Raw genomic sequence first — 24655 nt, 5'->3', positions numbered from 1 at the left:
TTATTATAGATTAATATTAAATTTGTATATTATTTAATATTTATCCAAAATACGATCAGGTGAGAACGGAATCCCAGCAGAGGCGCCGTGACCTTTTGGTGTCGTTTACGCAAGCGAGCGGCTCGCGTTGCGACATCATTACGTTGACGAGCTCATTTGATAGATCGATGTCTCTGTTCGATGCGCCCGCGACGGTCAGCATTATTTGATTTATACATCAATACGCGCAACGATGAGTCAATTCCATTATATTTAATATATTCATTACGTATAACAGGTGGTGCAAAAGTAATGTCATAATTTGAACTGGCAGCCACTTTGTTGTAAATTAAAAAAAGAACTCTGTTGTTGGAAAAATGTTTGTATGAATGAGTAAGATTAATGATATTAATTAAAAATATATATATCGCTCAAGTGGCCACCTTCTGAGTTGTATAATTGCACTCGTTTTACGACAATTTGAATTATTGCTCACATTTGACGCCAAATTGGCGATATCTTCTTCGATGTTAGCTTTCAAGGCTTGTAAGGTGCATGGTTTGTTGGAGCAAATGTAGACCCAGTTTGCACGAGACGCTCAGCCAAATGCTTGAACGCTTCAAGCACATGGAGAATGACGTCGATGAAATACATGCTGCGTTAAAACAACAGACTGAAAATTTGTCATATAAGCAGTAACAACACTTCCACATTCTTGCCGCGTGTATCGCTCCATCGGTTATTGACAACTAATTCGCTATATATCTACATTTTAAATGTCAAAGCATAGTCGCATTTGGCTCCATTTGTAAAAATGATGGTAATTTCACATTATGACATTACTTTTGCGCCACCTGTTATACATTGAAGTGTTAAATAAAAATTTACGGTAAGAATAGCGTAGCAACATTCTATACGATAATTTTATAAGCGATCCAATCACATTAATCCAAATATGTATATCAGTTTTAGAAAGCGTTTTACTAGTCAAAAATAATTGTGATAAAAGATTCAGGTTCGGTTCCCACCAAGCCATTTTTTTACAAACTATGATATAAAACGGAATAAATAAATTGCGTAAAGGATCTCGTTTCGTAACTTTTTAGTTATAACCTTTGCAATTTAACACAACACTGTTGCATTTAAGTATTAAGTTATATACGTTCTAGATTATATCTATGTGTATATATTCATGCCTAAAGTTTCGCTCGGAATGTTCCTAATTCCGATGAAAGACGTTGGTACAGAGATAAGTAAATTTAGTGAACGGTTTGACTTAGGATGTCCCTTAAACTAAAACTTGAGATCGATTTTTATGTTCGCACCTTATTTTAAAGAAAAATATTTATAAATAACTTTGCAAATGTATTTTTCTTTAAAAAATATATGTTTATATATTGATATTGCTCTTTTTTTTCGTTATAATTATAAATATATTTATTCCAACTATATATAAGGATGTATGTATAATGCCTAAAAAAGATTTGCCCGAAAATAGCTAGCCGGTTCTGTTACGATTGACCTTTACACGCCCACGAAACTAAAAACAATACAATGTGTATCGCTTTGAAAGTAGATTTAAGAGTTGCCACGTTTGTAACGAGTTATTTAAAGTTTCGACACGAAACAAGATAAAAAGTACCGATAAGGTTTTAAGATAGATGTGTTAACAAATGCCACAATTAAAAGTATTCTTATATCCGATTTTATTTTTGGATAAGATCGCGGGTTCTATTCCGTAATAAACAACGCTGCGTTTAGCCGGATTTGGAAGGTAGAGATAGTAATTTTGTAAATCATAGGGTGGTTATAGGTCTAGAATATTTAATGGAATCAGGCGTCACCTTGCGGAAGTCCATCCTAAGTAAGAAAAGGACCAATATTTAGCCACTTCCGCACATGCAGTGGTAATCGTGCAATAAAGTGCACCGCCCGCCAGCCCGCTGATGCGTATGCGGCAAACAATGCGAATCACACAACCGCCACCGCCAAATTACTTAACACGTGTTTCACCCCTCCACGGGGCATCTTCAGGAGCCATGCCACACCGATTAGTGCCAAACAGAGTCAAATAGGTCTAAAACAAAAACCAAATCTTTCATGGGAAAATAACTAAAGGAAAAGCTTTTTCAAAATTCGTAATACTACTATATTTTAAAATCAATTACTGTTAACTGTCTCCGCGGAGTTTCTACTGCCAGAAGTTATTAAACCTGTTTCCAGTAAAAAATGATGTAACGTATTCCAGAGTGAACACTTTATAGAGCCTGATTAGAAATAAGTTTAAAAACTTTAAAGCTTCACCACCAATCACCCTGTATAGTAGACATAAAATGACCAATAATGATGTATAATGAAACATTTCGCCATGTTAAAATTACCCATATCGCTTCGGAGATATCGTTACCCATACGTGGTACATTTAATGTTTTTAAAAAATAATATACATCGGAATGAATAAAACACATATTGGCAAGACGACGAATTCTTACTTGAACTTTCGATTATCTTAAGTAGTAATACTAATTGTAACTTGATGATATATCTAAGTTACAAATATAGATTTTCAACATACAATCCTATAGCAGACTTGTATTTGCTTGCCCTTTGGATTAATTTCTCTCGGTATTCTGTTAGATGAGTTGAATGCTCTCCACCAATGGTAAATATTCGACTTTATTAGAGTGTGCTTGAACAGTCTTTTATATTAAATGTCCTGGGTATAATCATGTGATTGATTTCTCATCATGAAGATATGATGTTTGGCTTGATCGTACTGACAGCGTTATTGGTTAAGAGGTGGTATAATGCTGAAGACGATTAGCATAAGTAGGCGCCGTGGTGGTACTTGGATGTATCATCATCATTCAAGCCACTGTTGGACATAGACTACAGTAAGTCCACAAGGTAGATAGATCTTTTTAAGGCCGTTGAAAGATGTTAGATAAAGGCCGCTTTCAACTGGTACAATTAAAGTAAGTTACTATTTACATACTTGTTTTGTGGTTTTAAGTTGTTTCCATAAAAAAAAATAAAGTTTATAATTTGCATGTACTGAAAAATATTAAACAAATACACTGGGTATTATAATATTCGCGTTGAATGAATAAGGCAGGCAGTGTTCTTCAACCGCTCTAAGCAATCCGTCACGGGATGGGTGGCCCTTTGTGCTCGAGAGCTTTGTGCGTCGCTCCGACGTGTGCTCGCTGGCAAATTACATTTTTATTTTAATTACACGTGTATTATACTGCGTTGACAACGTAACTATTAAAACATTCTGTTGTTGACGTCTTTTGATATATGGACGTTTTAACTAGAATGCTTTTTTTAATAATTTGGACCACAAGAGATCGCGGTCGCATTTAATGTTAAGTAACTAAGCAATGTTTAGTAAAAGAGTACACTAGTCTGTTAGTAGTTAATTTGATTGGAAATATTTTGAATGGATACAAAAACGTTGACAAAATTTTCTAATATTTTTAATTTACATTTTCGTATAGCAACACTGCAACATGGTAACATTTCTTAGCCCTTAAATGCATAATTATGTAAAACTGCAACATACCATTTAAAAGTTAAAATGGGTACTACACTTAAGAGTAAATGCATAGTGTTGTATATCTGCACCATAAGTTTTTTTTTTTTTTTAAAGTAAGTGTAAAATATATTATATAGATATTATTATCTATTTTTATCTGCATTTTAGTGTACTAATCTGCAAGATAAATATTTGTTTAAAAGTATAAATAAAAGTCATGCATTTTAGGGATAATCACATGTATCTTTAGTAACCACTTATTATTGCTTGTTGGATGTTACTCATAGCTTTATTAAGGAATAAATAATTAATAAGGAATAAGTTTTACTACCGAGTAAATCGCATAGCGTAGTTCCGAAACTTTTGCAGCGACAGACTTGTCTCTATTGCGTCCTCCTCTCTATATGCACTGCAAACCCTACATGCTGCGTTTATATCTACCAGCTTTAACAAATGATATTTTATGTTGCCGTGCTAGCTGGTTTTGAACAGCAAGTCAACATCACACATATATTACTGCGTATGATCGTCCTTGTGCGATGAGGACAAGTTCTGTCGTTCTTGTACCGGATAAAATGTATTGGTTATATCTACATCATTGCTTATAATATTTTTTATCTTCTATTATTCAGGATCCGAAAATAATTTCGCATTAGGTTTAAGGTTTCGTACCTAAACTACTATCTTTATTATTTTTTTTTCTTTTTATGATCAGCCAGAAAGCTCTAATTAAATTTAATGATGTTATAGTTTGTTTTTGAAGATGAATTACTTTCCATGATGTTGTATCTCATTCAACGATTTAGGTTCAGTTCACATTGAACCTAGTTTAGACCTTTTTAAACGAAATACATTCTCGTTTCTGTTCATCAAAGACCTTGCTAAGAAGTTCTTATGATATTTCAATTCATTCCACTATCGCATATATAGCGATAATTTCTTTATTTACTGTAAGCATTGACACATAAAAAAATAAGTATAATTATTAATGATTTTTTTAACTTTTTACAATTGTTATCATTATCTCTTTACTAAAAATCAAGATTCTGTATCACCGAAGCTAGGTGACGTGATAAAGTAAACTAGTCGTAAAAATCTGCGCGTTATAAATCGCAGTTGTTTGACTTGTGCGTAATTGAAGAAGATAGAGCACGGGTTTGCGGGGAGCCGGCACGCAGTTTGCGCACAGGCACCCAGAGTAAACATGGAGTTAATCATCATAAAACCTATTGTTATCTATAATACACACACCATACTTGCTAACCTGTTGCTACACGCTTAACCGTTTTACGAAAATACGGTTTTACTACCCGCATTACATAATAGCAGTGGTAGCTCAGCGGCAAGGACAAAAACTTGCGATCGTAGATATCGGGTTCGTTTCCCGGGGTACAATCTAATGTATATTTCACACTTGGTGCATTAATTATATAGGATTACTAACAAACAAGTTTCCAGAGAAAACCACACTGCTATCACCAACCCTGCCAAGCATGGCGATTATGATATATTTCCCTATAGATATCTTAGAGGCAGGCTTATGTCTTGCAATAGGCCTTTAGAGGCTGGAACGACGACCAGCATGGTCGAAATCGTGATATCCGTAAAATGTGCGTTAAACTCTCTATCGATAAGCCTGGACGGATGGTAATTTTGCCGATAGACGGATTAAATAATAGTCAATTATCGTAGTAAAAACTAACCTCATTTAAACTATAGAAATGTTTTTATTAAAACATCAATTCCACCTTTGGTCATTTGTGTTCATCAAACCCATTTCGGTCAAATGTTTTCAATATAATGTCATAAGCATTTTGCGCTTAAATCTTTTTCCCTGATGAGCAATGATGGAACTCGAAGAAAATTATGATGTAGGATCACCAAATAACTATTTCTTTCATTATATATGTATTACATGGTGAACAAAGCGTTGAATGATGATGTGAATTCTTAACTTACCTGTAAATTTTTAGTGTTTTAAAAACACTGATAAACTACAATATTTTACCTTGTAATGCTGACACACAATTAGTTTACTGCTTATCAACAAGCCTACTCCCGTGTCGTAATCCACCAGTGTAGGTTTCATTTATTTATTTTTATTATTTTCAACTTTGTTTATTCATGGTGTTCGCTTACGTTTGCAAGAAGACGATTTTATTAAAATTAAAATCAAATTGTGCTACACTGAAATGACTTTCTTCAATATGAAGTTATGAGGTTACCAATTGCGACCCGTGAAAATCAGTCTGATTTGATTTTGTGATTAAATTCACAAGTGGTCTTGTTTTTTTTCCTCGATGATGAGTTGTATTGTCATTCAAAAATCCCTTCACACTAGTCAAGCTTATCATTTTTTTGTTTAAAATATTTGTGTTCACTTCTATCTGCTGTTGGAAATTACCCTAATTATTTCGTCTTTCAGTAATCGAACTTGCGACCATAAGTCACAGTGCTTGGACCACTTGGTTAACACTACCCCGGGGAGTACCCAAGGTAGTTCATTTCTACGCGGTGAAGCTTGATATACATATTAAACTAAAGAAACCTGAGTTGTCTTGTTACATTAACATAGAGCTGTTACCTATCCGAAAGTAAATTCGCAACGACTTCGACTACCAAGTGACTTTCGCTCGCGTTTCTTTATGCCTTGTGTCTCACGTCGAATGCATTTCAAAAGCGTCACGGCGCACCGGCGAATGTATGCACGGCCATCACCTGTGCACCTAACAAACTTATAAACACTTGCAGCTCACGAAAGTAGCTTATGTAATAATGCAACTAAGTGTTAAGTAAGCAATTGGAAAGTTTTTGTTTCGACGGTATGTCACTGTTGCCTTTTTGGCATTATATGGCATAGAATCGCGTTTAAACTATATATTGTTTTAAACCAATTAACTTCTCAAGGACTTCCTCGGAAGTATCAACTTTCGTTACAGTTCCGTTATTTTATATGTCACGCTCGGCTGCTTCTTCTACCATTACGGCAGAAAACCTTTAGATTCAAGTGCAGTTTGCTTTACATTTCGGTTTCAATTTGTTACGTTTGCATATTGTTTATTTATATTTTTTCTTTAGATATACATTTATTATTCTGTATTGCTCAAATGTCTGATGTAGTTATTCTGTACTTACATGCTAAAGTTACAGTGTCTTTACCGGATTGAGAATGGAACGTATTCATTAAAAACATTTAGTATTAACATCAACGTCTTATCAGTTCACCAAGATAAGACTGCTAAAAATTTTATCTTTCCCGTGATATTAATCTTCTCACATTTGCGATTGCTAACAGGTATTTTATATTGGTTTAGTTTTTATTTCTTTACCAAAAAATTACGTTAGTGGGTAAAATTGAGTCCTTACATTAGTGTTACATAGGTTTTAGAGACAAAATTCCAAATTATATCAATTTTATATGTCATTTGTTTCTTGGATGATAATTTTGCCGGCACGCTGGTATAGGGGTTATATTACCAGATGAGATAAACACTCTGCGGACGTGTTGCGAAGGTCGCTCTTCTCAGGTATCGCACGGACGCAGCAGGAAAGGAAAAACAAGGATATGTCACTCGTGTTAATTACTTTGTTTAAATAGAACTATGATACCGGTCGGTGGATATAATATCTGTAGTGGATGTTTGGCTACTGACATGGGTACCAATTTGGCACCTACGTATCAGTCACTATAAAGTATTGAATATAAATAAGATATTATGATCTAAATAAACTTAACCCTTAGTAGCCTGATTTACGAAAGTGATTTTTTTTAAATATATTATAGTGTTTGCTTGAGAGTCTAAATGAAGGGAATAGATTTTAAATTCGTTGGAAAGAACATACAACATTAAAATACGTACCGCCAACCTATAAAAACAACTAAAAGTAATGTGAACATTCGGTCTAAAAGATTGGTATCAAAATTGAAACTCTAGGTTATTAAGGGTTAATACCATCGTAAGAAAATCAGCATCGAATACCGATGTATAAAATAATTTTATATTGCAATTCAGTGGTTAAAAATTTGTTAGTGCTTGTTTGTACTATCTTATATCAAACCAACTCACGCTGGTTGTGGTAACCACACTAAATGATTTTAAATATCGAATACATATGTTTTTATTTATTTATTTGAATTCTGAATTACTCAGTCTTGTTTCTCTTGAGCAGGAAGGGTAATTTAGATCAGCTTGGCCAGAATGGAATTAACCCGAGACACTGGGATCCCTGAAATATAGGTAGTTAATAGCGATTTATGAATATAGCGTTATTTATGATTTTATAAGTGTCTAATGAGAGATAATAAAATCACAAGCATAAGCCAGTACCATGGTTATAAGCGGAAGTATTGTGTTGCATGGTTATTATTATTACATAACTGTGCTTTAAATATAGATTGTTTATTCTGTAATAATTCTTATACGTATTTATTATTTGAATGTTGTATGCACCGCACCTTTAATTACCAATTCACTTAAAACGCATCATTTCAGCTGTAGTGTCCGCTGCTGAACAAGGCCTATGGTCCATAGATTTCCAACAGGACCCGTTGTAAGGGTCTACATTCACCGTTTTCCGACAATCTCAACAAAGTTATCTGATAATCTTGTGAGTGGACTTCCATTGTTACGTTTGCTGGTTTATGGTCTCCACTCTAGAACTTGAAAGGCTTCCACGACCACTAGTCAATCCACTTCACACTTCTACTACTATGAACGAAAAGTAGGTTGAAATTGTCATTTAAAACTTACGGATTAGGATGGTAGACAAATTTTTTTCCTAGGTTGGTAGGACTGACTGTCTATAACATTTGCCGAGCACGAGTTTCAAAAGTTTAATTATCTTCGTGTTACACTTGTTTTTGTCAAATATTTCAGTTTTGTCAAACGCGTCAAGTCTCTTTGGTGTCAAAAATTATTATTTTTTAATTTTACTAACATATTCGCCTGATTTTCCTACGTGCAACTTTTGGCTATTCAGTAAAATCAAAAAACCAATGTGGGACTGACTGTGACATGATTGAGGAGATAAGAACTCAATTGAAGTTCTTGAAGGCTGTACCGGAAAAAGACTATTCCGAGGACTGAAAAAAGCGTTGGAAAAGTGCGTTTTATCGGACGATACTTATTTTGATGTTTATGATTTTTTTTTAAATAACGTTTTTTATTAAGCCCCAATCGTTTATCCTTAAAATGTCAAGATAAACAGTAAACAGATTAAAAGTTCCTATCAAAAAGATAGTACGTTTAGGTCACTGTACTAGCAGGTGTAAAACTAATAACTTTGTGCAACGTAGTGTAAAATTATTTTTTAATATGGCAAAGCACCGAGACAGGCAAGCCGCTTCTCTTATAGTACAGTGGGCCCTCAGCTTCCTCGCGTATTTGGCTATATATATATATTTATAATTGTCGCGATTTTTTTAAGTTAGTGTTGTAGTTAAATTGTATGACATACTAATCCATAACTAATATAGCCTTTAACCCTATACATGACTTTTATATATATTTTTAAAAAATATGTATCTTGCAAATAGACCCTATAATGCAGGGAAAAATAGAAAAAAATGTCTAATCCTATTTATTAAAAAACCTATGTTGTAGATATACAACACTGCATTTACAGTACACTATTGTATTCAAAGCGGTATGTTGCAGTTTTTCATCATTATGCATTTAAGGGTTAAGTAAATTTTGTTAATAACTTACTTATATTCTATGAACTCACTAGATTCTGGAATAAAATTTATTATTATCATTAAGCTCTTTAGTGTAAATCAAGATAAGGGCAAAAATAAATATATTATATACAGTTGTCAAATGTACAGATTTGTCAGATCTGTGATTGACTCTAGATTTAATATTATGTACATCTGATTTCCAACCCCTTGTATCACATGATAAAATCCTGTCTACCTTTTCTTGGTATATAAATCCAAATGGTCGTATTTGGAAGTGTCTGTAGAGGCCTATGTTCAGCAGTGGACGTCTTTCTGAAATGATGATGATATAAAAATCCACACAAAGGTACAACTGTACATTTGACTACTGCATATAAATTATCTATTTTTGTCCTTATCTTGATTTACACTAAAGAGTACATAAATTTATTTAAGTTCCCCGTTCGTTTATCTTACAATTATTGTTTGATTTACTCTTTAGGAGCAAAAAAAGGAATTAGAGATAATTTATAAATAAACGAAACTAAAAAATGATATTTTTTTATATTAAATAAAGCCAGAGATATAGGAGTGGTATACCGTCAGTCATGCATATCATAACTCTTTGATAAACACTTGAAATTTGACACAATCACTCCAATCGTGACACGTGACACGACACGTCTGATTCGCCGCTTTTCGAATCGGCCATGCGTGCAGCATTTGCAATATTATCGCATCAGGACGAATGTTCATGCAGATAAATATTCATTAATAACCGCGATGGCTGCTAATATTTTACATAGTCGACTTTTTGGCCGTTTAGTGCATTTTATTTGCAATGTTTTTCAAGGGAAAGATATAGCCCACTCAATAAGTAAACTAATTTAATCTTCGACTATCTTAGACATTTGGTATAAACTATTTTATAAACTATCGCAACATGACACAGATGCTAATCTTTGTTAAAAAAACATTTTGGCATTTCAAATATAAAATTAATCCTAAATCATAATGATGTAGTCATTGGAATTACCTGCGATATATTATCAATTGCATTATTCTTATAAATAAATATATAATTCATTTTATCACTTACTAAGATCTAAAGTGGCAACCGGCGAAACACATCTGGCCATCAGACCTTTGGGGCCGAAAGATTTTCGAATGGCGACCACGAGCTGGTGGACACCACGTGGTTAGGCCCCTTAGGTGAATCGATGAGATAATCCAGGTTGCGGGAAGTGCAAAACCGATCATTGTGATGATATTTGGGGGAGGCCTGAACCTTTCAGCGGGTATCTACCGACGTACGTTATGTATATGAGCACCTACATATAAAGGACTTAAAATTAAATAGGCGGTCTTATTGCTAAAAGTGATCTCTTTAGATAGCAAAAGAAGGAATCACTACTGCTGAAAGTAGGTAAATATATACTTTAAAGTTTTATCGGGAAATTATCAGCACAAATAATGTGCCATAACATACGACGTATAACAAACGAGCGCGGCCCGCAAACCTATCGTCTATCTGTTATTAAAATCTTTAGTGCGAACGCGTTTTGCATAGATAACGTCCCAGGCGACCGAATGATCGGGGTTCGATTCCGCAGTTCACGATTCATTTTATGTAGCTGTTCGATATATGTATTGTTTGTTATTAATGTAACAACCATATACGCCCCGTGACAGATACATGAAATTACGGACTCGTAAACAATGATAGCCTAGGGTCAAATAGTCATAGGGATGCCCTATGTAGTCGTCGTACCTTGGGGGTAGGGTAGGGTGGAATCAAATTTGGACACAAAATTAAGTTTTTATATGATTTACTGAAAATTATAAGCTCGTTTTTTTCATTGATATATTATATTTTACAGATATAGTATTTATAAGTCTTCATCTGCCAAGCAATACTACGCAAAATTGTTGATATTCTAATTTAACAAAAAACTTTTGTTTTTTTTTTTGTTACAGAATTTTTCTGGAATAAGTGTAGCCTTAATTACTCATTACATCAGCTACCTGCCAGTATAAGTCTTGTAAAAATTGGTCCAGTCATTTCAGAGATTAGCCGGAACAAAGAGACAAAAAAAATTAAAAAAAATGTAATTTAAGTATTTATATATATCGTTATTCATTAACGTGTCCAATTTAAATCATTTGTATATAGATAAAGCGGAAACTATAGTTTTAATGAAAGGTTTTTTTTCACCTTTCAAGTTTTTGTATTGCAAAATCTTGTTAAATAAAACAGTATTAGAATGCAGTTATAATATTTATCATTTGGGAGTTTAGTGAGTAAATTAAAAAATATACTGAAATTGTCTGTAAATCATGTTATGGTTACGAATCTGCCTTTCGGATCTCGTGAAATAATTGCTATTTATAATATTGACAGTTTAAATTTAGAGGTAGATTTAAATACAGCTGAACCCTTTGGTAGTAAGTAAATCGTATAATACGATATGCCTTCGCGCTCGGTCATAATTTACAGGGATGGGTTTGTGCTATTGGTGGTCGTGTCATTGCACCGTTGAGCAAACTTTGTTTATCGCCGGTGGTATCTGGATGCAAATGTGAAAGGTGTTCTTACCGGCTTCAAGCAGATTACGAATTATATAAATCTATTTACCAGTTTTAAAACATGTTGACTTGTTTAATTGACCCCTTCGGTGAATTGATCGGTGCATATTACATTGTCTTCGTTGACAGACAATTTAATGTTCAACTTTGACTACTGTATACTTAATTTACAATGTTTTAACAGCTTAATAATTCAATCATTTTATTGGACTATTGTAAAAAGAAAAACTCGAACTTTATTTTCGAATAGTAAGCCATGATAGAACAATACAGCATTTACTATTTGGAATAGTAAATGAAAAATTCAGATAACATCTTTTCAGACATGAGACGTCCACATTGGCCATTGGCCCCATTAATAAGTTTCCAATAGGACTAGTTAGACTTTAAAAGGTATCTTTAGGTACCAGCGGCAATCAGTTCTGAGCGCTATATAAAATTGTCTTAGCATACATAAATTATGTTTAAAATGTAAAGAAAATATATACTGTGATGTGGAAACACGTTTATTTAATTATTAAAACAATTTGTGCGCGGAAAATGAATAATTCGCCTACGCGCGGTTGCGCATCGAACCATGGCTCAAATCCGACTCCCAGAACTCCAACGGCCGCGGGCGCACGTGCTGCGCGTCTTGGCTACCTGCCAAGAACAAGCAAGAGCGCGTATCGTGCACGCCGTGCGAGTGAGCGAGACGAGTGGGCGAGACAAACAAAAGGTTGAGCGTTGTGACGACGTCCGCGGGAACTTTCACATCTGGCGGCTTTTTATATATAGCAATATTATTACATACTCCCCCTTTTGACCAGGACCAGTGACCTCACAACTGGTCAAACCGACACAAGCTTTCGCGGTCGGCCGCGAGGACGTTTTGGAGCCACAGGCTCAGGAATCTCAGTGCATTCACCCTCTCGCGAATGATAGCGTCTTAAGTCAGAGACATGATACTTCCCAATGGTAATGTCGGACTTATCAGGAAACGCTAACAGGTACGTAGTTGGGCTAACTTTCTTCTGAACGACGTAAGGCCCGTCTCGTTTAGGTACGAACTTAGCGCTGACTCCTTTTGCAGAGTTGCTGAGAACGTGCGTTTTCATCAATACGAGGTCGCCGACGTCGAGACTGTCACTTTTACGAATTTTATCTTTAACAGCTTTGCGGAGGTCTTGTTGGTGTTCAATACTTTCTTTGCTGGACTGGAGAGTATCTGCGAGTCTTAGCAGATAAGGTGTGATTTGCGGCACGTAGTTCTCCGCTTCGACAACTGCACGCAAGTCCGTCTGAGCTGCAATTGGTGAGCGAAGTTCGCGAGCAAAAGTCAGGTATGCAGGAGTTTGTTGGGTTGCTTTTGTCAACGATGTGTTTAAAGCGAAACGAATAAATGGCAGAGCTTCAGGCCATTTTTGATGGTGATTTTCCACGAGGATAGCCATTTGCACCTTAAGGTCCCTGTTCTTCCTCTCCACAGGATTCGCTTCTGGATGATACAGGGGCACCAGATTCTGCTTAACACCCAAAACAAACATGGCTTTCTGCATAACATCGGCGACGAATTGGACACCATTGTCAGAAATTAATCGCCTAGGAACACCAAAACGAAGGAAAACCTCCTCTATCAAGATTTTAGCACAAGCTTCAGCAGTAGCTTCAGTAAGCGCAAACAGCTCTACCCACTTACTGGTGGTGTCTTCGACGATAAGGACCCAACGTTCACCCTTGGGACCCTTAGGAAGTGGACCGAACAAATCTACTGCTACCACTTCGAAGCGCTGTGCGGGTACTGGAGTCTGCAACAAGCCTGAAGGCTTCTCATTCGAAGGCTTGTAACGCTGACATTCAGTACAAGACTTGAGATACTCCGCTACAAAACGACGCATTCCAGGAAAATAGAACCGCTGGGAAATACGATGCAAAGTCCTATCAACACCACCGTGACCAGCTGTTGCAGCGTCGTGACATTCAACCATAACTTGCTTCCGATGGTTGACTGGTACAACAAGCTGCGGTTCTTCCGTTTCTGCTTCTGTATATCGGTAAAGTATCCCCTTTGACATATGATAACCTCTATCTGTCCACCTACCAATCTCCACTTCTTCCTTTCCCTCCAGGCCCAGGATAATCTTCGCGATTTCAGGATCTGCGAGCTGATCTTCACGAAGAGCGGTTGCCTCCCATCGTGGCGTTTCAACCACCACCGTACAGACGCCACAAGCATCTCGAGCCTCCTCAACGCATGGCGGTCGACTGAGAGAATCTGCGATGACGTTTGCCTTTCCTGGGGTGTAGTCCACTTGGAGATCGAAAGACTGCAACTTCATAGCCCAACGGACCAATCTACCTGCAGGAGACTTCAAGGTTAGTAACCACTTCAGGGGCTGGTGGTCGCTGGCGACGCGCACGGGATGACCATCGATGTAGCCGCGGAACTTCTCGACTGCCCACACAACTGCAAGAGCTTCACGCTCGGTAGTTGAGTAGTTTCGTTCCGCCGAAGTCAGAAGGCGGCTGGCGTACGCGATCGGACGCTCCTCGCGCGGCGACTCCCCCTGCAAGAGAGCTGCACCTAAAGCATAGCTGCTCGAGTCAGTCCTAAGCACAAAAGGAAGACTATAATCTGGCTGGATGAGGATTGGAGGAGAGGTAAGTGATTTCTTAAGTTCCAAGAACGCGGTAACTTGAGCTTCGCCCCACAACCAAGACTGATCTTTCTTCGTCAGCATAGTCAACGGTTGCGTAACCTTTGCGAAGTTCGGCACGAACTTGCGGAACCACGAGCACGTCTGTAAGAAGGATTTCAAGTGCTTTACATTCGTCGGCTCGTTCATATCGACGATGGCGCTGATTTTGTCAGGGTCCGGCGATAGCCCTTGAGACGAAATCACGTGACCTAGATACTTAACACTTTCTCTAGCAAACACGCATTTAGCTCGATTGGCGCACAGGCTGAAGACACGAAGGCGATCGAAAACAGCTCGAAGATCCTGTAGATGCTGAGCAAAGTTTTCAGAGATCACGATGAGGTCGTCTATGTAACCTAAAATAGTCACGCCTTTTAAAGCAGACCCTGAACGAAACCTGTCAATCAGACGCTGGAACGTCGCTGGAGCGTTGCGCAAGCCAAAAGGCATACGATTGAATCTGAAAACGCCAAATGGTGACACGAAGGCGGTCTTGTCGCGATCCTCTTCCTTGACAGCAACCTGCCAGTAACCTGCCTTGAGGTCGATGGTGCTCATGAAACAACTTTTGCCAGTATACTGCAGTAGATCGTCGATCACCGGAAGCGGATAGGAGTCGACCTTCGTGATGGAATTCAATTTGCGATAATCCACACAAAATCTGTAGGACCCATCCTTTTTAGGTACCAACAGCGCTGGCGCTGCCCACGGAGACTCACACTCTTCGATGACACCCTCCGACAGCATCTTATTGATTTCAGCCTCCATAACTTCTTTTTTCGCAGGCGTCAGGCAGTACGGCGGGACGGCGATCGGCGGGTGGGTGCCGGTGTCAATGCGGTGTTCAGCGAACGACGTCGGTCCTCCCCCTTCTCGGAAAATGTCCTCGTATTCCTGCAATGTCTGCGCAAGGCTTGCTCTTTCAGGTGGTGACAGCATCATACCCTCGTCCGAACGCAACATGTCGGCAGAGGCGCACCCGATGAAGTTACGTGATTTCTCACAACGCAAGGGGTGAATGACCTGAGGTTGATTAGCTGTGAACCACGTTTCATTAGAAATATCAATAACCAAACCAGCTTTACGTATAAAATCAATGCCTAGCAATGTTTCATTGTTAACTGCATCTGGAAAAATTATAAATGTGATAGGTATTGATGCGCCCGCGAGCATCACCACAACGTCCACCAGTCTGACTGTCACGTCACGCACTACACCGTCAGCAAGTTTTACAGTCATGACGCTACTACGCATCGGCTGCCCTAACTTAAGCAACAAGGAGTACAGCGTGGATCCGGCAACGCTACGTTTAGCCGCCGTGTCTAATAGACCGGTACCGCGATAGCCAAAAATCTCTATGTCCAAAATTGGACGGCCTTTGGTACAAACATCCGGACGCAAGCGCTCGGTACGCGAGTTATCCACTGACCGCGCATCAGGCACATCATATACATTACAAACAGAATTTAAAAAAACAGTATTACAATCAAAAGAAACATGGGCTTGACATTGCGATGCCTCGGTTTTGGAATATAAATGCCTATTTGTTGACATAAAATCGCATGCAAAGAACGAATCCTTAGTGTCCGTATTTTTTGTATTACAGTTAACACAATTAGCACGAATAACACCTTTCGTACCACAACCGTAACACGAAACTGTATGCGGATCACTTTTAGATCTAAGCCTTGAGCACTCATCGCGATTATGTCCACTCTTCTTGCAATAATCACAAAACCGTTTACCTTGATTCGGCGCATTCGCTGCGCTTACCACAGCAGGTACAGCGACGACGACGGCGGCGGCGGCGCGTGCCTTGCACGTCGCACGCGCGCGCGAGCCCGCACTCCCTGCTCGCTGATTGCTTTGTACACTTTCTCGTGTTAATTTGAAACGAGCCGTGCAACCGGCGAAGTTTCCCGACGGAGACGGATGAGCCGAAGACGACGATGGCGATGGTGATGGCGAGGGCGCTCCTGTGGTGAAGGCCGGCGATCGCAGCAAAAGACTCTCGATTAGCTGGCGGTTTGACTCCGCTTGAGCCTTGGCGAACGCCGCCATGAACGACGATAGCTGCCCCTCGGTCATGAACCTGTCCGAGTCCTCATCCTCGACGTTGTTACGGACGCCTGAAGCCTTGCGGCGCGGCATCGCAAACAACAGATGCAAACCACTGACGAAATTCACTCCGATAACGCACAATTGTTAAATTTTCGATGGGATTCTTCTACGACGCTAAGATGGCGAACGGTTGAATACGCGATTTCGTCGATAATTAGCGTGTAGGCCACGGGTTGGGAGCCAGTGTGATGTGGAAACACGTTTATTTAATTATTAAAACAATTTGTGCGCGGAAAATGAATAATTCGCCTACGCGCGGTTGCGCATCGAACCATGGCTCAAATCCGACTCCCAGAACTCCAACGGCCGCGGGCGCACGTGTTGCGCGTCTTGGCTACCTGCCAAGAACAAGCAAGAGCGCGTATCGTGCACGCCGTGCGAGTGAGCGAGACGAGTGGGCGAGACAAACAAAAGGTTGAGCGTTGTGACGACGTCCGCGGGAACTTTCACATCTGACGGCTTTTTATATATAGCAATATTATTACAATACATATAATTTTATTTTTTTATGGCCCCCGCTATTGGAGGCCTCTCGTACCCCTAATTTGTTGGGATCAGGGTTTTTGTTTACAAATAAGTTATTCAAATTTTTATCTTTATTCTTCACTCACTATCATTCTTCTCAATTTCTTTTTTCCTTCACAATTTGTTCTTTCATTCCTTCTTGCTTTCATTGCCTTCCTTCCATCATCTTATTACTCTTAGGTGGCTAGGTACATTTCTTTTATTCTTTATTTTATTACTTATCCTATTTTATATGCATATAATTAGAAATTACTTGTATTATCTACTCCTTTATTTCATAAAAGATGCTTTTGTTATCTCGTGTACTTGTATTTAATTCTAGTCAATACATCGATCGCTATATCTTTACTTCTTATTACAGTCAATGATACAACTTAAAGAACGGAAGGAGATGGACGAGGCGTTCAAGAAGGCGCAGAAACCATGGGCGAAGCTACTCCAGAAGGTGGAACGGACCAGGCTCGAGTACCACACCGCGTGCAAACAGGAGCGCACGGCACAGAACCAGGAGAGGAACGCCAGCGGGGACAGTTCGCTCAGTCCAGACCAAGTTAGTTTACATTAATATAATCCCATCTATATTTTTTTGGTTTTGTTAATTAAGTCATAGAATCGCGGTTAATAAAAATATTTTAATGTTAATATTTGGACAAAGTAAAGTAATAAACTGATTTAATATTCAATTTTGATAAAGAGAAACAAACACAACGCTTTATTAAAAGTTGTGATGTGTTCTCAACGAAGGTGGTACCGACCCGTGGGCGTTGCGAAATACTCCTATTTTTATTAAAAACTATAATAGACGGAAATGTAGTATAACATTAGTATAATGAACCATTTTGTAAAATGCAGCGACTATTTTTTTTCTTGTAAATGTGACTGTTGGTAAGGCTGTAAACCATACACATTCATTTTAATTTTTATATATTCTATAGGTTCGAATGTTATTATTGTAGAAACTTCTGGTAATAGTTAGAGAAGGATCCATATTTTTTGGCCTATGATAAAATTATACTTCTGAATAGGTTTATTATTTAATAGGCTTTATTTAAATATACATCGGAAGTTAAATATATTAACTTTTCTATGGAAAACTAAATTGAAACATGTTCCATTTTCGATACTGTTTTCTTAAAAATTTTATCTTTTGTGGATTCACAGCACTGTACACCGATTAGGTTAGGTAGTCTCGTATTCGTAATACACATGTTAATACTAAGTTTAGTACATACAGGATTAACATTCTAATATAAAAGTCTACGTTCGTTACCGGGGTTTCTTTATATGTACGTACGTACTGAACTATGCGACACTTTCATATGTAATAATGTAAATAATAAAAATGTATAAACATTTTGATTAATACAATGGACTATTGTTCAATATCGGGTATTAAGTCAAATGGTTTTTTATTTGTATTTCAAATGTCATGTTATGAATATATACTTCAGTCGGTAACCAGAAATGGTGACCATAATTTAAAACATTCAGTATATATATATATACACGTCTTGTATTGTTTCTATCTATTTTTAAAACTAATCGATACGTGAAACAGAACAAGTGTAGCAGACACATTCTACTTTAATAGATTCTTGAGGGTTCGTCCCTGTTAACATTCGTTAGTAATCATTCTGTAAATCGCTCAACACTTTATGCTCCTTCACTATGTTTTCTTATTGTCTAGTACGTCACAAGTACCAATGTAACTAAGAGACAACATGAAACAAAATCTGATAACTATATCTGTAATTTAATAACATGTAACGATCGTCAATTTTATTGTCATGAGGTACATCGTTGGAAAATCTAAAGTAAAAATGTCATAGAAGGAATAGAAAGTCCCATATTGTTAAAGTAAAGTAATAGTGTAATTATAAGATGCAGCAGTTTTTACTTGTCCGAAAGAACATCGTCTGAAATAAACAGACGACAATAGAGGTGTTTTTAGGAAGGAATGAAGTCATTTATGAGTGCGAAACTTTAAATACAATTGATAATCGTGAAGATTATTCGCAAGTCACGCCAATCGTAACTCATGAAACGAGTACTCGATAGTAATTGTAATAATTAGTGCTGATAATACACGAGTGAGGCTCTCGTGCGGTATGCGGGCCGCGTGATTGGCCGCCCCTCAGCGCGTCTGTAGGTCATGAATCATCAGCCTCGTGCAGCGGATATTCTCATATTTGTCTTTTATGCTTTTTCTGACCCGGATACCATTGTCATGATTAGCACACAACGTTTCTTAGTCAGAAATGAACTGATGTGTAACTTTACATTATAATCGATCGCTTCTTATAGACCGCCTTGTGAAACATCGCGAATGTATTACTCTTGACGTCACATATAAAGGCATAAAGTAGAAAAGACAAGAGATATTCGAGACGCACGAAATGTCCTTTCCAAATTTTTTATAAATAGTACTTTGTTAAATCAGACCACAATAAATACTTAAATTGTTTTGTAAGGAAGGTTTGACTATTATGAAAAGTAATACCGGACAAAAGTCACCGAGGACCTTGCATACAGTTGTCAGTTATTAGAGTACTTCTTTTTTTTCTTAGCATTCTTTTACCTGTATCAGATTGTCGTTGATTTATGGGAATATAGTTATACATGGATTTGTATTTTATTCCGTAGAACTTCACCAGCTAAAATCCCTGAATATTATTTTCAGGAATATAATTATACCGCCGATATAATTGTAGTAATTAAGATGCCCTCAAAGGGATAGTGCCGCCAATTTATAACTCGATTATCCCTCAATCACGAAGGCCGCGCTCGAACCTGCGGCAAATCGATTGACTTCACGCCGGGCTGCGGGTGGAGAAGCAATTTGTTTTCGTAATAAGGCAGCGTTACGTTGAACCGGTGACTTTTGACCCGTTATCGATCACGTTTTAAATTTATAGCAATTACAACGAAAATCTTGTGCATGCGGCCTTATAGAATAGAGTTCATTCACGATTTTAATATATGTTATCACACGGCATTATGCTACTATACAAATCTCGAAATAACTTTAAACTAATTCTGATTAAATACAAATGCCATTCATCATCATTATCATACTTTCAGACGTAGCATGTTTACTGCTACACATAGATCTTTCCAATAGTTTTCTCATAAGACAAGACAGAATGCTATTCACCTATCAACAATTTCTATATGCACCAGACTCAAGAGCTCGTTTCTGGAACGGACTTCTGGGACAATTTACGATTTGGTAACATAAGAAAAAGATATGGTCAGAGAAGGTTGACAACAATGTGTTGCAAGGAGGCTTCTCTTAATTGTTAAGGGGGACAATTCGAAAGTGGATTCAACAGGCTTTTAACCCTTTGTTTTTATAAAAAGTTTGATGTTACATAGGTGGGCGTAAGAATTTGACGAAGGCTTTAGTGTGGCATGGGACAAACAAAAGGTTGAGCACTCGTTTATAGTTTATGATAAATAAAGACTTTATATAGCAGAGGTAAGTAACCGTTTTAATCATCGAGCCCATTGATGGTTTGAAATTATTATTATTAATAATCTTAGAACTATATTTATAATAAACGTTACAATAAACAAATGTAAATCTTTCATACAAAATATTCGCGCAAACACGTCGCGTATTATATGTTTGAACAAATCACTGTGTGAGTAACTCGTCACAAACAAATTGCTTCGGTTTAGAATGTACTACCGTTTTATTATAATTAATTTTATAACAATATATTGATGGGAGAAAGTCGATAAAAAAGTTCAATTTTTCAAATGCTTAGCTTGCCGCATAAACATGTTAAAAGGCCCGCAAGTGGTACGCGAGCCTTGAGTTACTCACCCCTGTTGTATCCCATCAAATTTCCATCCACAACCTTATATAATATACTAAGATCCACATAAATATAAAATAAAAATTTTCTTCTGCTCTAAAGCCAGGGTGTCCTGCCATTTTAGAACACGGTGAAAGGCTTTTTTTTTCTTATTATACAGATATATATAGTATATAAATAAAAATATATCACTCTTGTTTTTTTTAATTAGTTGGCTTTTAAAAATCTTCATTCATGTCGAAGGAAATGTCACTTGAAAAAAATTCGTGTAATATAATATATGATAATAAAACAAAAGTCGAAGATATAAGGTGTTTAATATATCCCTGGAGAAAAGAAATAAAATCGTTACTTTGTTTTGCTATCAAAACAATTACATAAGAGGAATGGAGTTGTCTATAAATGCTCTATTACCTTTCAATATCTTACCCAGGGGTATTATACGAAATGCTTTGCAACAAATGGGATACTTGTGAGTTAAAATAAATGTCTTATATTGTTGTCGAACGGTAAGGGCTTGCTTTCGTTACTAAGCGCAGCGGAAAAAAATCTTCTTAGAACTATGTATAAAAAATTGTCGACCTTTTAATAAATAATTTCCTTATAAAAATGTGTTATTTATAAATTTTAAATATAACCCTGGCAAGATAAAGGAGGAAGAGCTAATTTAATGATTTACTGGAAGTGCGAATTAAGATGGGAGTATTAATAAAATAAAAGTGAGACCTGTCTAATTACGAGCTACAAGATAAGCTTGTTGCAGTAAATGACAAAAATACTTATAAACTTGTTTATTACCAGTAACTAATAGATTTTTTTTAAATCGTAAAAAATGTAAAATTTTTCGTGCAACCGCTAACCGTCCGTACTGTAGCCACGGCGTCTGGTGAACTCCACGTCTTGCCCACTATCGATCCGCCAGCCCCGAGTTCTTTGACCACCCGACCCATTTACCGTCGTATCGAACTTAGTCTCTTCAAATACCGCTGTTCAAATACCGATATGCGTCTGCAGGTAACCAATTTTATATCGATATAAATTTAACAGTGTCTTTGTTATAATGCCATGTATTCTAACTAGTGTGTCACATATAACTAGAATGTGTTCAAGGAATTCAGAAACTTATTTACTTGCCTAAACTAGTTATGGCACCGTTCTGTCAAGATTAAAAAAAAATAAAATTTAGTTTTTTTTCGTCATGTTTGACGGGAAAATAGTCTAGGTAGTGTTTTCGATGTATGATATCAGGAATTCTGACATCACTATCATTATCTCGGTGATTAGAACATGTTTCCAATACAACTGTTTATATATATTCGACCTACAGTATATTTCTCTATACTCAGAATTCAAGACAATTTTGCGTGTTCAACTTTATTTATTTTATATAAATCCAACAAAGTAACTTATATTCATCCAAACTTAATTTTTTTTTAATACTTTTCATTTGTGAATGATTTATTTTTTGTTTATTTATTTATTCTTTCAAATAGGCTTTGCTAAACAGTTTTTAAAACTCAAGACATTGGTGTATCGTGAATTTAAATATGCGTACATAGATTTCTGAAAGGTTCGTAATGTTGATTCTGTCCAAAAGAACTTGGCGAAAAACTTTACTGTCATGGGAAAGTCACCATTATATTCATTCCAGACATGTTTTTCTACTGTTTCATGTCTAAGACAATAAAAGGCTTAATTAATAAATCGTGCCTTAACATGTTAACTTTTGCATCATCTTTTACATTTTTCTACAGCTTATGTTTAATCGAACAGTGACAGCCTAGCGGAAGAGGTGTGATACTTGCGATCGCTGGTCGCGGATTCGATTCCCGCGATACAATTACAATTTAAGTAAATACAATTTAAGTAGTTCAAACTTTATGCATTAGTTATATTTGCCACTGCCCACAAACTATGATGGCTGTTACCAGAGCAAGCGTAGCGTCCTTTGCGTACCATAATACTATACTGTTATTGCCAACCCGCCTACCAAGCTTGGCGATTATTTTATATCCCCCAATAGATGTATTTAGGGATTGCCTGTGCATTGCAGTGGGTGTCTATAGGCTAAAACAACGACGCACTGATTTTATTCTTTTTTCAATTAGCCATATTACATTTTTGGTAAAGTCCGCAGTCGGGTTTTTCACAGACTAAAAATGTTTTGTGGTTATCTATTCATTGTCGTAACGAGCGGAGATTATTTTTCGATTGATGATATCAAGTAGTAAAAAAATATTTAAATACCGTTAATGATGTAATGGACAAACAATTTTATTTATTATAAAAAAGTGAAGCTGTAGATATGATAAAGATAATGTTCGATATACGAAAAATATTTTGATAACTTTTTGATAGCGTACACTGTGTCAGTATGTAGAAAGTACGATGTGTTAAAAACGATAAGTGATATAAGAATTAATTTAGTTATAGTATTCACTTTGGATTGTAACATAAGAACATTGCCAGAAGAGACCAATATTTCATTATTTTGTTTTTGCTCCTAATTTTGTTTGTGGTCAAATATATTTTTCAACAATGTTTATATACGGTACTATATGTGGGTAGGCAGTGCTAACTTCGGCACAGTTATTCATTATTATTGTTTTTTCATGTATATCTTTGTACCAAGTGAACCACATTGTTATTATAAATTTGACAGACAATAACGCTAATGAACTTCGGTATAATGATGGCTGCCTATAATGTAAAATACATGGCCATCAGAGTTTTTAGAACGTCGTGATTTGATATGAGCACCCGAAAAAACTGAACCGGGTTATTTTTCATACACTGTGTAGAAAAGTTGGATTAATGGGTGTTATAGACTCTGTGTTTGGCGCTAATCGGTGTAACATTGCTCCTGATGATGCCCCGTGGAGGGGTGAAACACGTGTTGAGTGATTTAACGATGGTACTTGTGTAATTTGCATTGTTTACCGCACGCGCATTTATCAGCGGGCTGGCGGGCGGTGCACTTTATTGCACGACTACTGCTGAATTGACGGAAGTAGATATATATTGGTCCTTTTCTTACTTAATGGGTGTTTTATATATTGCTAAGGTTGCCAATTGACGCTGGTACCAGGTCGTTTCCGATCAATCCTGTTGAAAATCTATGAGAAGCCCGGTAGTGGATCTTCTACTTCCGAAATCTTGATAATGATGGTCATTTTGAGTGCATAATATATTTAACATTTTCTGTACTATTTCGAACAATGCACAATCGACTACTGCTTCTTGTTCCATACTAAGGTTGTTTAGTAAGTTAAGGTCTTCCGTTTCCATACTAAGGTTGTTTGTAAGAGATTGACCTATAGTTATTATGCCAATCGTTGTATACCCTTGTTGCGTCATTGTAATTCTATGTCTTAGTTTTTTATGTTACGTGTACAATCTTCTTCGTGGTCATTTATCTTCATTTCTAAAACTGCGCCCTTCCTGGAAAGTCTTGATCGAGAATCCGATGAGTTACCTTCACAGGTCTCTATGACCTACTTTTATGAGTGATTCCATTTTTATGTGTACAATAAAAGGTATTAAAAATTTTTTAAAAAGGAATGCACTGAAGTGCGTTTTGCTTTGAGAAGTTCGATGGTGACTGCTTTTATAGCTCGGTCGAACTCTAGAATCTATTTTCTTATTTAATATTTTCGTCATGAATGAGGGTCAATCTAAAATCAAAAATCAAAAATGTCAATCTCCGCTACCAGTTATGTCCAAATTTTTCAATTTACGGAAAGTTTTA

The 24655-nt window shown here is 36.8% G+C and overlaps 1 protein-coding gene across 2 annotated transcripts in view; it reads left to right on the top strand.

Annotated features, from left to right (window-relative positions):
* Window positions 1-24655, top strand: part of Synd (protein kinase C and casein kinase substrate in neurons protein Synd) — a 161777-nt gene that overhangs the window by 102115 nt on the left and 35007 nt on the right. For both annotated transcript variants that reach the window (XM_068766939.1, XM_068766938.1), the window contains exon 5: window positions 17448-17636. In XM_068766939.1, the coding sequence (XP_068623040.1) occupies window positions 17448-17636 (189 nt within the window). The remainder of the gene's footprint in view (window positions 1-17447; window positions 17637-24655) is intronic.

The sequence above is a fragment of the Battus philenor genome, unplaced genomic scaffold (assembly GCF_028537555.1).
Source record: "Battus philenor isolate CCGP_79_NKW_IND1 unplaced genomic scaffold, ilBatPhil1.0.hap1 SCAF_22, whole genome shotgun sequence".
In the NCBI taxonomy this organism is placed as follows: domain Eukaryota; kingdom Metazoa; phylum Arthropoda; class Insecta; order Lepidoptera; family Papilionidae; genus Battus; species Battus philenor.
Note: the sequence above shows the minus strand (reverse complement) of the source record. Positions and strands in the feature narration are given on the sequence as shown.